This window comes from Myotis davidii, unplaced genomic scaffold, assembly GCF_000327345.1.
Source record: "Myotis davidii unplaced genomic scaffold, ASM32734v1 scaffold44, whole genome shotgun sequence".
NCBI lineage: Eukaryota > Metazoa > Chordata > Mammalia > Chiroptera > Vespertilionidae > Myotis > Myotis davidii.
The window spans coordinates 13498067-13512950 of NW_006299705.1; the positions used below are offsets into that span (position 1 = coordinate 13498067).

General features: G+C 38.3%; 1 protein-coding gene across 3 annotated transcripts in view; it reads right to left on the reverse strand.

Moving 5' to 3' along the window:
* Positions 1 to 3585: 3585 nt before the first annotated feature.
* ARRDC3 (arrestin domain containing 3) overlaps positions 3586 to 14884 on the reverse strand; it is a 14457-nt gene continuing 3158 nt past the window's right edge. For 2 of the 3 annotated variants that reach the window (XM_006775528.2, XM_006775529.2), the window contains 7 exons: positions 13370 to 13451; positions 11491 to 11638; positions 10466 to 10568; positions 9681 to 9937; positions 9182 to 9344; positions 8774 to 8928; positions 3586 to 6297 (listed from right to left, as the gene is read on the reverse strand). In XM_006775528.2, the coding sequence (XP_006775591.1) occupies positions 6241 to 6297; positions 8774 to 8928; positions 9182 to 9344; positions 9681 to 9937; positions 10466 to 10568; positions 11491 to 11638; positions 13370 to 13451 (965 nt within the window). In that variant the 3' untranslated portion in view covers positions 3586 to 6240. Of the gene's footprint in view, positions 6298 to 8773; positions 8967 to 9181; positions 9345 to 9680; positions 9938 to 10465; positions 10569 to 11490; positions 11639 to 13369; positions 13452 to 14884 lie in introns of those variants that run through there. The other variant, XM_015571644.1, reaches the window with a different exon arrangement.

A 14884-nucleotide genomic window follows, 5' to 3' on the forward strand; every position in this document is an offset into this window, starting at 1 on the left:
CCCCCCCCACGGGTCCTGCTCTGTGTGTGACAGGGTAGAGCCATAACCTCCCCATCAGCCCTGCCCTGAGTGTGACGGGGGCGGTGCCCCAACCCCCCTATCGGCCTTACTCTATGCGTGATGGGGGGAGCTCCCCAACCCCCTGATGGGCCCTGCTCTGTGAGTGACAGTGGGGAGCTTGAAACCCCCCTGATGGGCCCTGCTCTGTGTGTGACAGGGAGCAGCCCCCCAACCCCCGGATTGGCCCTGCTCTGTGCATCACAGGGGGCGGCGCCCCAACTCCCCAATCGGCCCTACTCTGAGCCCGACCAGGGGCTGCACCTAGGGATTGGGCCTGCCCTCTGCCACCCGGGAGCAGGCCTAAGCCAGCAGGGCGTTATCTCCCGAGGGGTCCCAGACTGCAAGAGGGCACAGGCCGGGCTGAGGGACCCACCCTTCCCCCCGAGTGCACTGGGTCTCTAGTCCTATATAATAAAAGGCTAATATGCAAATTGACCAAATGTCAGAATGACTGGTTGCTATGATGCGACTGACCACCAGGGGGCTGGCACTCAATGCAGAAGCTGCCCCCTGGTGGTCAGTGCGCTCCCACAGGGGTATTGGCACTTAGCCAGAAACTGGGCTCATGGCTGGCAAGCACAGTGGTGATGACGAGAGCCTCTCCCACCTCCAGGGCAATGCTAAGGATATCCGACTGACGGCTCTTGGACTATGATAGGGTGCAGTCTGGGCTGAGGGACCTCCCTGAATGTACGAATTTCATGCATCGGGCCTCTAGTATATGTATAAACACTAAAAGATAAATTCTAAATGTGACTCCAAAAGTACTTCTAATATTACAAATCACTGTAAAATTCAGACATTCTTTGAGAAAGATTTTTTTCTCAAAATTTTGTTTTAAAAGTTAGAAAAATTGTGTTTTCATAAGATTAGAATAATATGGTAACTTTAATTTTATTTATCTTTATTATTGAAAGTATACAGATGTCTTGTTTTTCCCCATTGACCCCTTCTAGCTTACTCCCATACCTCCATACCCCTGCCCCAGGCCTTACCACCCTATTGTCTGTGTCCATGGGTTATGCATATCTATCTATATAAAGCCCTAATATGCAAATTGACCAAACAGCAGAATGACCTGCAGAACTACCGATTGGTGGGGGGAGGGGCTGAAGAATAGGCAGTGCCAGGCTGCCAGCCAAATTGGGTGCCAGTGGGGGCCACCTGATCACCCTGCTGGTTGCCTCACAGATAAGCCCTGATCGCTGGCCAGGCCTAGGGACCCTACCCTATATATTGTGAATAGTCTCTTAGATTTAAAAATTAAAACCTGGCAAGGCTACTCTAACACTGAAAAAACAGGATGATGCAGCGATGACATGCATAGACTCTGGCTTACACATTTTGTGGTCAGCCCTGATTCTGACACTTATAACTGTGTGACAAAACCAATTCCTTAACTCTGCTTCAGTTTTTTGACCCATAAGATGGGAGAAATGGTACTATTGCCTCAGAAGGATCATGATATTATGTACTACTTTTTATAATCACAGCAAAAAATGTAGCTGCCCATACAACAGCAAGATGCCTTTCACCTGTATGAAAAGTTTGGTCACTGGTACATGCAGTGTCCCGGATTGTGAGAGACATCCCGGTAGAAGTAGTAGGGAATGTCCTTCGTGCTGTCCATGCCCCGGGCCTTGATGGCCTCAGGAAAGCACAGGGAGGTTCCCCCTGGTGGTCAGTGCTCTCCCACAGCCAACCTCCTGCAGCCCCTCCCCCCAGCCGGCCGGCCCCCATCAGCCCCTGGTGCTAAACCATTCATAGAGACCTGCTTCTGGGTTTTGGTTTCAGACCTAGCAGAGCAACTCCCTCACTGCAATCTATTGAAAGTCAGACCTTGACACAAGGGTTGCCTCACTCCCACTCCTGTCTTGTCCCATCCCTGAGGGCCTCCCGCCCATTCCCGTGGTGGCCAGGGAAGAAGGGGGTGGGGGGAGGCAGGGAACTGCACGGTTCCTTCTGCACCCAGCCCAGAGACAGTTGCCTCTTCTCCCAACACTGGGGGTGGGTGGCAGTGGACACGGCCCCTTCCCCAAGGGGGTTGAGGGCTGGCAGCCAACCTCCTGCGATCCCTTCCCCCACCTCTCATGTGCATGAATTTGTGCATCAGGCAACTAGTATGCATATAAGTTCTTTGGTTAATCTCTTCCCCCCCAACCCTCACCTTCCCGCTGGGATTTATCAGTCTGTTCCATGTTTCTATGTCTCTGGATCTATTTTGTTCATCAGGTTATTTTATTCTTTAGATTCCACATATGAATGAGATCATGTGATCCTTTCTTTCTCTGACTGGCTTATTTTGCTTAGCCTAATACTCTCCAGGTCCCTCCATGCTATCGCAAAGGGCAAGAGATCCTTCTTCTTTGTTGCTGCATAGTATCCCCTGGTGCAAATATATTGCAGCTTCTTTATCCACTCATCTACTGATGGGCACTTGGGTTGTTTCCAGATCTTAGCTATTGTAAATTGTGCTGTAATGAACATAGGAGTGTATATATTCTAATTGGTGTTTCAGGTTTCTTAGGTTATTTTCCTAGAAGTGGTATCACTGGGACAAATGGCAGTTCCATATTTTAATTTTTTTGAGGAAATTCCATACTGTTTTCCATAGTGGCTGCATCAGTCTGCATTCCCACCAGCGGTGTAGCTGGAGCTCCTTTTTCTCCACATCCTCGCCAGCACTTGTCATTTATTGATGGTAGCCATTCTGACAGGTTGAGGTGATTAATACTTCATTGTGGTTTTAATTTGCATCTCTCTTGATGACTAGTGATTTAGAGCATTTTTTCATGTCTCTTGGACATCTACCTGTCCACTTTGGAGAAGTGTCTATTTAGGTCCTCTGCCCATTTTTTAATTGGATTGTCTGCCTTTTGTTAAGTAATATGATCTCCTGATATGTTTTATATTAACCCCTTTAATTAGAGTGTTCTCCCATACAATAGGCTCCCCTTTTCATTTTGTTGATAGTTTATTTTGCTGCTGTGCAGCTTTTTATTTTGATGTAGTCCCATTTGTTTATTTTCTCCTTTGTTTCCCTGGCCCTAGATGTATGGGCAAAAAAATACTACTGAGAGATTTAAGATTTTGCTGGCTGTTTTCAAGGATTTTTATGGTATCATGACTTACATTTAAGTCTTTTATCCATTTTGAGTTTATTCTTGTGTATGATATAAGTTGGTGGAATAGTTTCATTTTTTTTTTGCATGTACCTGTCCAATTTTATTGAAATACTAGAAACTTGGACACATCACAGTGAGAGAGAATTGGTATCTAAGTAAAGTACTTTACCTGGTTAAGTTTGGTTCATATATATGACAAGTTTTACAAGGAAGTATACATAACTTAATGACTTACTAAGTAAAACAGTAAGTAGTATTCAAAATTCCTTTAAGCCTTAAGAAATTTTCTTTAGTGCGTCTAGAAACAATTCTTACCAAGAATGGCTTGAGTTTTAATTGTAGTCCTATGTGTTTGCATGTATGATACCAATAGGATTGACTCAAATAAATCTTCAAACAATTTTACAAAAAAGAAAAAAAAACAAAACACTTTATTTTCCACAAGGAAGAGCAATAGGAAAAATCAAATCATTTCCCACATATTGTTTTCTTAAAACAGAGCCTACAAGGACATATTCAGCACCAAATAAAAAAGGAAAAAAAATTACAAACAGCCATAGAGTATAATCTATAAAGCAAACATTTAATATTGCACTTTGTTTTGCTAACATTTTGGATTTTTCTTTTCCTAATTGAAAAATCAGGAATCTATCTTGAATACTGGAATACAAATGTGAACCTCACATCTTATGTCAGAAATTGACCAATATTTAGGAAAGAGTAAAGTAATGCCTCTAAATAAAAAAGAAATACTTTAATGGGGAAAACAAAACTTTATTTTATAAAGTTTTATATAATTAGGATTTTATCACATTTTATTTCGTGACCTAGTGCCAATTGCCAGAATATTGGTCATTCTTGCTTTCATGTGTTATTTATGAGTATATGGTGATAAGTATTCCAATACTATGCATATCAACAATTGTTCCCTAGAAGTTAGACATAAAAAAGAAAAGGGATTTTCTGACAACCCCCCTCCCCAAACAAAAATAAAACCACCAAATGCCCTTTATGCCAGATATTCCATTAGCTTTTTTTGAGGGGGACATTCACAAAATGATTTAACAATAATAAAAAAATATTTCACCCCCATTTCCTTATTATCTAGTATTAGTTTGCTACGGGAGCCCAAACCCTTTAACCGAATCACTTAAAACGCGATTCATTTTTACATTGGGCTTTCTTCACCCTGTCAGCTTTTCAAACATGAATTGTCTTCCATGTTTTCTTAAAGGCCACTTATGGAAAAGCCTATTTGTTTTGTATGAAGCTTTAAGACAGTATTAACCAGGTCAAGCACCAAGCCAGAGTTACTATTATTTTCAGTCACCTTAACTGTGGGGTTAAATGGCAGGATAGATGTAACACCCATTTCACACATATGTTGTAACATCAGAGATGCTGATTTTCACTAAAAACACCAGAGCTGAATTCCTTCTAAAGTCAGACAATTTTCTGAGTATACTCAGAAAATGCTGTTTTAAGTATCACCATGAATGCTGGTATATTTGTTATGAGCCAACTGTAAATAATCTTTAATATAAACTATAATTTACTGATGTAATAATTTCCCTATCTTATCTACATATACTCAAAGTCAGTGATTTTTCATGTTTAGCAAAATGTTCTTTAGGTAATGAAAAAAAAGATTTCCATTAAAAAAAAAACACAAAAATATAGAACATTTATTATTCCAGCATATATTCTAGTATTTATAATTTTGAAGGTATATCACTTTTAGAACAGGTTTTCAAGTTTTGTAGATCTTGAGCAGGATTAAAAAATGTATAAACTGAGCTCTCTAATCATAACCTGATATTCCTTCCTGCTCATTAAAATACTCTGCACCAGCAAAAATGATTTCCAACATATGTGTTTGGAGGTAATTAAGTAACTGTATATAAAAATAAGTGTATTTTCTCCTCCTCCTGTGACTGGAAAACTTTCATACTTTTTTAAAACAAAAAAATAACAGTAATTTTTAAGAGCAACAGCCCTTAACTCTTTGCTGGTGCCTGCCATACTGCCTTTCTTTATCCCATTCTTAGCTCTTCTAGTTTCTTCTTATATGTAATGATAAAAAGAAAATGCGGGTGGGTTATCACTTTTGTGTATGTCCCTTTTCCAAATCCCCTCTCCAAAAAGCCAACCAAACAAACGAAAAAGTAACAGTGCAACAAAACACAAAATAGCATTCCAACAGTTTGGCAAGTGATGCGTTCACCTGAGATTAAGTGATTTTAGGCAGTCAGTAACAAAATGCTGCTTTGCTGTAATAGTAGAAAGGCAACAAATTCTTAAAAGAAACCAAGAAGGTATACAATCTTGACCAAGTCTCTTATTAGCTTCCTCCTCTTATCTCTTTTCCCACATATCTGTTGCATATCTACTACAGTAGGCTGCAAAACATACAGCAAGAAGGATTGGCTTGAAGGCATTTGATGTTTGTAAATAAATCCACAATAGGATCCAAGCTGAAGAGGTGATACATGGTCAGCCTAGTAGGACAATTCTGAGCATGTGCATACGCAGGTAAAGTCCAGGCTATATTAAATAAAAAAAAAAATGTCAGTGCGTTTTTTTCATCTTAAAGTTTTTTTCAAAGCTTTCTTTTGTTCCTTGTTGTGCTGATCACAAACAAGTTTTATATGAATATCGAGAGTCTGGCATTAATGGAAAAAAAAAAGCTGTAGTGACATTGAACTGCACAATGTAAGCATTGAGCATGTGCAAATTTTCAAATCAAAAGAAGGAAATCATCCCTCTTTATAACGTGTTGTCTTGACACGTATGACCATAGGCTAAGACGACTGCTCTTGGTATGTGCCAGTTTTAAAGAAGAAAAGCTTAGATCTTCAAGCATGTTGGAGCAGTCCCAGAATGTTGCTATAGGCTTCTAAAGCATGATCACTGGTTGTTTCACGTATTTGCCATTTTTCTGGGCAAAAGCAACTCCACTTCCTCTGAGAACGTGTCTCCAAGATACTTCTCTGTCCTCAGCTGGGAAGAGATACAGTTTGGAATTCACATCAACTTGATTTAACCACATGTTCCTTCAACGCGAGGGGCAGGATGGTCTATCATCTGCTGACTGATCAGGATTTGGATCAATCTTAAAAGAGAAAAAAAATTCAAAGTTATTTGATAAAGTCTAGTAAGAATGTAGCAAATGACTAAGATTTTGAGTATTAGTTGATGAACCTAATTAGAAAGAGCATACGTAGCTAATATGGGAAGGAAAGGGTATTAGTATTATCTAAAGTGCCTGATATGCAATTATTAGATTAATAATAACATTCATAAAAATATGCCTGATTAGTTCTCTTTCACAAAAGCTAATGGTTAAATTTTACCAGTGAATGGAGTTTTACTTAGCACTTACTAGTTACAGGGGTGGGCAAACTTTTTGACTCAGAGCCACACCAACCCACATCTCTCCACCTTGACCCTCATGGCCTCTCCTAATTTAGTTGGTCTAGAACAGGGGTGGGCAAACTTTTTCACTCGAGCGCCACAACGGGTTCTTAAACTGGACCGGAGGGCCGGAACAAAAGCATGGATGGAGTGTTTGTGTGAACTAATATAAATTCAAAGTAAACATCATTACATAAAAGGGTACGGTCATTTTTTTTGTTTTTTTTTAGTTTTATTCATTTCAAATGGGCCAGATCCGGCGGGGCGTAGTTTGCCCACGGCTGTACTAGTACTTAAGACTCAAATACAATGTAAAACATCTCTATAGCAATGATATCCTTTTGTAAAGTATTCCTTTTATACTTTTATAAAAAATCTCTTCTGTAGGCTTTAGGAAGAATGCAGTTGTGTAAACAATATTCTTGGTAACTCTTGGGTATAAAGCTTCAGAAAGGGCCCGGGAATAGTGTACATTAAGAAACAATAACGCTGAACCCACCAGAGATAGAGGGGCTTCCCACCTTTTCTATCTTTGGAGTGACTTTCATATACACGTACGTTTAATAAAAGTGAATGCATTTTTGTTGCTTCTCAGGTATAAAGGAAAGGGCACAGGAAGGCAACTTATTGGGTTTAATACATTTCTTTTACTGAAAGACCTTTTGGATAAGACCTATTTAGGACAAATCCAAAGTGCCTCAAACACTTTAGGCAAAAGCCATTTTTGAAGGAAAAAAGCTAAATAACTTTTCTTTCTTTTAATAACTATCCTTTAAAGAGGAAAAAAAAGTAAAAATAGCTTTTTAAGCTCCCCTCTATGTGACTAGATGTTAATTAAATCACAACATGAACCTATTTAGTGTTTTAAAAGTTTTTAATTCTCTTTGGTTCATTTTTAAAAGGAGGAAGAATTTTATGACTAATTACTTAAAAGTAGATCTTTAGATTGCCATTCTTTTAAAATGCCTGGACAGTGAAGAAGCCTCAGATCCAACGAGAAACAACTGACTTAATAATAAGCAAGACAGAAATGTCTGAAAAAAACGTAGGAACAGAATCTGTAACAAGAGGGAGAACATTTTTAGCATTTAATAGAAAATTTTATGAATAGGAATAGTTGGATAGAAAATTTATGTCTAATCAAGAATTTGCAAAAACAGATTGTGAATATCCTATAATCAATGAATAAAGTGCACGTCATATTGGCTAGATCCAAAAGAAAATTGACTCTTCCAGTCATGATGTTGGAGGGGAACATGAGGAGGACAATTTGGTAAAGAGTGAAACATCCCTTTTATGTCTTATTTGGGAGAGTAACATTTCATTATAAAATAGCTGTTTAAATTACAGTAACCAAAAGGAAAAAGCTAATTGCAGTGATTTACAAAACTATTTGGCATTATATTGGTATCAAGGCTAACTTTAAAGCCCCTCAAAACATGTACTTATATATGTGCATTCTGAAGTATACTGAAATTGCTGCATCCCCCACACCTTTTAGTTACTTGCCTTTGCACACGCTGTTTGTTCTTTTTTTTCACTGGCTGTTTGCTTTCATACCTGAACTACCCTACCTTTTGAGGAGTACTACTTTTAATCATTTTTCTAAGGGAAGCCCCTCAATTCCCAGGGCCCAATACGCTGATTCCAAATGAACTGTACATTTCTTTCTAATTATTATATAATACTTTGCTGCTAAGTTTGTTTTTCCCACTAAGGGCCATATTTTATTAATGTAAGGGCTTAATTGTCATCAATATGAAATGTATAAAAATAATCTAACAGTGTAGAAATGTGGTTTAAAATGTTATTGCTAATATGTTATTTTCCCTCATGGCTGAGAATGTTAAAAAATACAAGAATTAAATTGGAAAAGGATGATAAGATAAATCCTATTAATCAATGCTTGCAAAATGGCAGTTCTATAGATGCTTTAAAATGTAAATTATTCCTTTAACTGGCATTTTGAAAAGCATGATGTGAGATCATTATCTTTATTTCACCAATAGAAGTGAACAGTCCTATTTAGTAAATATTGAAAACCCTAATCTAATCTTTAATCTGTGTTTTTAAATGTTTTTCTAAGTTATCATAATAAAAAACTAACTGTATTTTTAAAAAGTCTGCAATGCAAGACAGCCAGCCCATTTTATACTTGAGGAGTTGATGCTTACCTCTGAATAAAGAGGTGGAGGCAAGAATCGAAACTCCTGGATATATGCGAACAGTGGTCCTTGAAATGCTCTCTCAAAGTCATCACAGGCATTCACTGGAGCAAGATTGTTCCGCCTTTGTTCCTCTGTGACCACTTCTGCATAGCTGGGTGGTGCTGAAGGAAAAAGATACACGCAATTCGAACAGCATGTTCTGATGCATGTCAAAATACACAGAATAGGAGATATTAAAAAGAAATATCAAAGTAAAATAGTAATTATTTGTTGTGTTCAAAACTAGGGAGATTAGGTTTTGAATCTAACATTAGGGACATATATACTCTTAGGTATAGACAAAAGTTTAATCGTAAAATATGAGATTATGTTCTTGAAAATTATAGGAGATTAAAGTTAGATGTATCAAATTACCTTCAGGTCTTTCAGGTAGGGATAATCCAAGCCAGTTCATATTCATGCTACACTGACTGCTTACACTTGAGGTTCTGCTACCAAATGGATGTAGAGGAATGGTACCGATGACAAGAGGCAAATTAAGAAATAAATCCATAGCTCCAGGAATATCCACATATACCTAAAACAGTAAAAGGAGACGCTAGGTTTAGAATGCCACGTATTATTTCCTTTTAAAAAAAACTAATAACCCAGTTCTAATGTTATCTGAGGTCCTCATTTACTTCATTTTTTACTTATATGCATATGATATACAAGAAAAGTTTATCCATATGCATAATAACCTTATAATACATTCACATACATATAAAATTAATAATTACAATGCAAACTATATAAAGACATATTTATTTGTATATATATTATATGGAATACAAATATCAAATCTTGGATATAAGACAAAATGATATCCTTGTGATTTTAAGACTTAAATAAAACCCCTTAAATTTATACATACCATTAGTGAATATTCTACACGGATTATACTACAGTCGAGGATAGATGGAGAAACGGGTGGAATTTTCAGCAACTTGCCATTCCATGTCTCTGTCTTTCCAGATGATAAGGATTCCCCACGCAAGTTAGCCACAAGCTGCTTTACTTCCTTCATTTTCCCTTTGGCATAGAAGGCCTGTGTTTGGTAAATGGCTGCCTTTGGCACCACCATTCGGGAAGAGCAGTTCTCAACCTCAGCAAATATCTGAATTGATTCACCTGGAGAGGGAAAAATGATCTGTTAAGAAAACAAAACAAAACAAACAAAATCCCCAAAACTAATGTAGATTCTTAGGCTAACGCTGGAAAGCTCAGCAGACTACAGGATGAAAAGCTGTCCTAGGAGTGGCAATTAACTTAAGAGTTATAAAAATGAACTACAGTAGCTCTTTAAAAAAGGAGAGGGCCCTGGCCGGGTAAGCTCAGTTGGTTAGAGCATTGCCCCGATATGCCAAGGATGTGGGTTCCATGCCCGGTCAGGGCACATACAAGAAGCAACCAATGAATGCATAAATATGTGGGACAACAAATCGATGTTTCTCTCTTTCTAAAAACAAAAAAAAATCAATAAATGAAAAAATAAAAGTAAAGGAGAGGAAATTTATGAAAGAAAACTGGATAAGCACATCTTATGTTATTTTACCAAAGAATGCTATATCATGTTTGCATTTAGTAGAAACACTATAAATTTAAACATAAAAGCTAAGTGAAAAAAGATTGTTTTTGTGGGATCCACTTCATACGTACCTGGGGTATAGCCCTTCCTTTCGATTTTGGCACTTAAGGATATTGGGCCTGAGGTACAGAACCAGCAACAAAGAGTCTTTTCTTTTGTGCCTGCTTGGGGTGACTGTAAGAAATAAATTTAGACAAAAAGATCAATGTATGAGTTGGGAGAGTAATAAAATGTTTTAAAATACAATCTAAATTCTTGGAGAATTAAAAATTAAAAGCAGTCCTGCTTTTTGTTGGTAGCCATATATATATATATTTAACCAATGGCTCTGAATTATTTTTGTTTTTATATAAGTTTCTATGCAATTAAGAAAAAAGGGTGCAGGGCTTAACACATAAACATCATTTTAGCCCACATTATATATATTAATTAAAAACCCACCCAACAAACAAACAAAAAAACCCTTTCCACATTCCAGTTTATTAAACTACCTTAAATTGTGTAAAAAAGGGAAAACTGCACATTTAAAAAATTCTTATTTGCTTAAAGATGTTATCATTTGTTTAAACCAATTAATGTTTTTGAAGTTAAATTTGAATCTTGTGAAAAAATACAATTAGGAAGGATTTCATTTAAGATGCAATTAAATTTTTTGAAAAAAAGTGATAATCTCCCCATCGTTTGACATCCCTACATTGGAATAATGCAAAGCAATACAAATGATTCATTATGGTATTTTCAAAGTAAGTGATATTATGTTAAAATAATAATTAATACTACTGCTCCTCGTCCACTACAATTATCCAGGGAACAGATTTGTTTTTTGTTACTGCTGTTTCTTCTGAGTAAGAGATATTTCATACCATATGCTAGTCTTTTAACATTTATTTAAGGTTAATTACAGTATCAGGAAATATGATCATATTCTTCATTACTGTGTGTGTTCCCTTGACTATTTTTAAAAATAATTAATTTTTTTTTAAATTTTAAAATAAAGCCACTATTTTAAAATGATAAAATTACAGTTTAATTTAGGTGATTATTCTTTAGTATTGGTATGCCAAAACAAAGAATGAAGAATTCAGTCAATTCTTACCAGTAATGAAGGAGTGTTGATATCTATATGCTCAAAGACTGTAAATTCCTTCTTTAATTTTACTGGTAGAAGCCAAGGCCTGTGCAATTCGGCTTTCACCCAATAGCGCACACTGCCATGTCGGCCTTCGAATGAGGTAGCAAGTGGTCTGTGTAGAATATAAAGGTCAATATATTAATATTACACCTCTTTCTAATAATTACACAGATTATCATAGAAGTGTTAATATATTGTACTGTTTATATATCAGTGAGGTATCAAACATGATTTTTAAAAATTTCCAAAGGGATAAGTCATTGGGGAAAAATCTTGTTTCCAAATAGAACAAATAGCTGGTAAATATTACAGAAATTTTGCTTAAAGAAAGAAGAAGCATACAATCTCTTTAAATAAAGAAGCTACTTTTAATGTTGGTGGCAAAATTATGACAAATTGGAAGTGAATAATTCTTGAATAGGTCAAGAACTTAATTTAAAAATAAAGTTAAGAAAGGTTTAACTATTTCTATTGAGAAATTATAGACACTGGTTAAATATTCAGACCAAATTCCCTACAGTGCTCCACTATTCATTTGCCGGGAATTAGTATCTCTTTTTATAGCAACTAATTAAGAAGGTCTAGAAAAGGCCTAGAACAGTCATTATAGTTTCAGAAATTTCACATTTCATCAAGTCCACTGAAATACTAAAAAAGTTTTATATTTCCCAGTGTCCTCATGCTTCCTTTTGGGCTGTTTTCAAACTTTACCATAGGCTTAAAGAAAAAGAAACATCTCTGCTGACCTGTATCAAGGGAATCAGAACTTGCAATTTTGCCAGTTTTATTTCTTGTGAAAGATTTTATTTTAGTGAGTTTAGTCTCTTTCTCATAATTTCATTAGAAAAATGCCTGGTTTTCAGTTATTGACAAGGCAGAACGCTAACTTAGATTAGAATGAGTAGTTGGATAGAAAACTTATGTCTAATCAAGAATTTGCAAAAGCGGATTGTGAATATCCTATAATCAATGAGTAAAGTGCTTGTCATATTGGCTATCTATTTTAGAGTCTTGCATTAATTTGCCTAGCACAGAGAAATAAAATGCAGTATTTTGCTAGTCTTTTAGAGTTTATTTTAAATGAGTGCTTTACAGATAAGATATAAAATTATGTACATTTGGCACTTGATAAATTTTTCTTGTAAGTTTATCCTCCGAAACAATGATCACAAGTCCCACTTTGCCTGTCAGGATAATCTGTTAAAGGCATTATTTTAAAAACATTGAATAATCTCTCCTAACAATCTTTTACTACATTAAGATTATGCCACTTTTCCATCTCCCTTTCCCGTTAGATCCCAATCCTTATATTAAGGTATCCCTGAAGGATGTCTCCTGCGTGATCTTCTCAATAGCTCTTTGCACAGAAGCTACTGAGCTCGGACCCAAAGCCCATCGCCCCTGGAGTCGGGACGTGCCCAGCGCGCTGGCGGTCTCAGCTCCCCGCTGCTGGTTAACTTTGCAGAAAAGGAAGACCGCACGTTTATAAGTGACTGTGACTTGATGTGTTTTACCTTTTCTGCTAATAACTGATGGTCAACTAGGCACACAGGGCTTAACTATTTACTAGCACCTTCAACTCACTCACGCTAAATGAAATCTTATTCCGGTTTTAAAAACCTCATCGATCGTGAGGCAGAGTACTAAGAATTAAGCTTTGCTTTCTATAATTTTGCCACACTACATCATAAAGTAGCTTTTTCTTAAGCACATTGTTTTCCTCTAGCAAGATTCAGTCATGAAAAGGGTTTTTTTTTTTAACTAAAAACATTTAAACTTAGAATAATTTTAAGTTGAAAAGGGTGGCTGTCTATGAAAAGTGCCTGTTCTTTCTCTTACTTACGTCTGTGGAAGCTCGAAGCTGAACGCGTATTCATGCCGCCCCGAAGGGATGGTGTGGAAGCCGTCCTCGGAGTTGTCGTCATCTGCGGGAGAGAAACACACGGCCCGTCACGAACCGAACCGGCACACGCAGGCGGCGCGTGGAGTCTGAGCACTAATTCCAACCTCACTTCTCCGGGAGAATGAACCCGAGGCTCAGAGGCCTCATCTGCGAAACGGGGGCATCACCCCGACCCCCACGGGCGTCCTCCGGCGGGGAACCCTGGGACTCAGCCGCCTCATCTGTGAAATGGGGGCATCTCCCCGACCCCCACGGGCGTCCTCCGGCGGGGAACCCTGGGCCCGAGACTCGGCCGCCTCATCTGTGATATGGGGGCATCACCCCGACCCCCACGGGCGCCCTCCAGCGGGGAACCCCGAGACTCGGCCGCCTCATCTGTGATATGGGGGCATCACCCCGACCCCCACGGGCGCCCTCCAGCGGGGAACCCCGAGACTCGGCCGCCTCATCTGTGATATGGGGGCATCACCCCGACCCCTACAGGCGCCCTCCAGCGGGAACACGCCCCCCCCCACCCTCTTCCGCTCTGCGCTCAGCTGTGAGCGGCCTTTCCAGCTGTTTTCTTGAATCTATGGTATTAACCATATAAAATGAGAACTGCTCACTACACCGTTAAAAACCAGTCAATATAGATGTGAATGTGACAGCTATAAAGCTATTAGAAAACTTTATTAAATAGATGTTGGCGCTAAAAAAAAGACAGTGATTTTAAATCAGTGTCATAGTTAAAAATACAGTCTTTATTGAACCTAAAATGAGAACCATAATCGGTCTGGTCTGTCCTAGCAACAGCTAAAAACTTGCATATGTATAAAAAAAACCCACAAAAAAACCCCACACGTGCCTCAGACTTAGATGACCTTTCAACCAACACCATCTCCCCGCCCCCCCAACCTGTAGTCTGACCAGGTGGCTGCCAGTTGCTTGAAGAGATGACCTTTCAAGAAACCAATTTCTTTTGGTCAACTAGATTATTTAAAACATGTCTTCAAAAACATATTAACTAAAAAACAAAAACCAACCAACCAAAAAAAAAACAAACCCAAAACCCAAAAAAACCAAACATGAAAAACCCAAAAGCAAAAAAAAGTGAGTAGGGGGATTCTGGATTTTTAAAATGATTCCTTCCTGGTGTTCTAACTAGATTTACAGGATTTTCTCGGTGTAGAAATCTTGATCATTAGCACTTTACCACGAAAGCTGAAGAAATTGTGATCCCTTAACTTTCCCTCACCGAAGTACTGAAGAGACACACGGAGAAGTGACACTTCGCTTATAAAAAGGAAGAATGCGCCTATGTGCGAAGCTTTTATTTTGTACTATTTTCCGCGGCCTGCGGGCGACTCCCCTGAACGGGTCTCAGCACCCAACACCGGCTGGTGACTTGGGGCCCTAAGCCGCGGCCTCGGGGGCACCCAGCGTTCGCCTCCTGCCTTCCCTTCCCTCCGCCCCGCG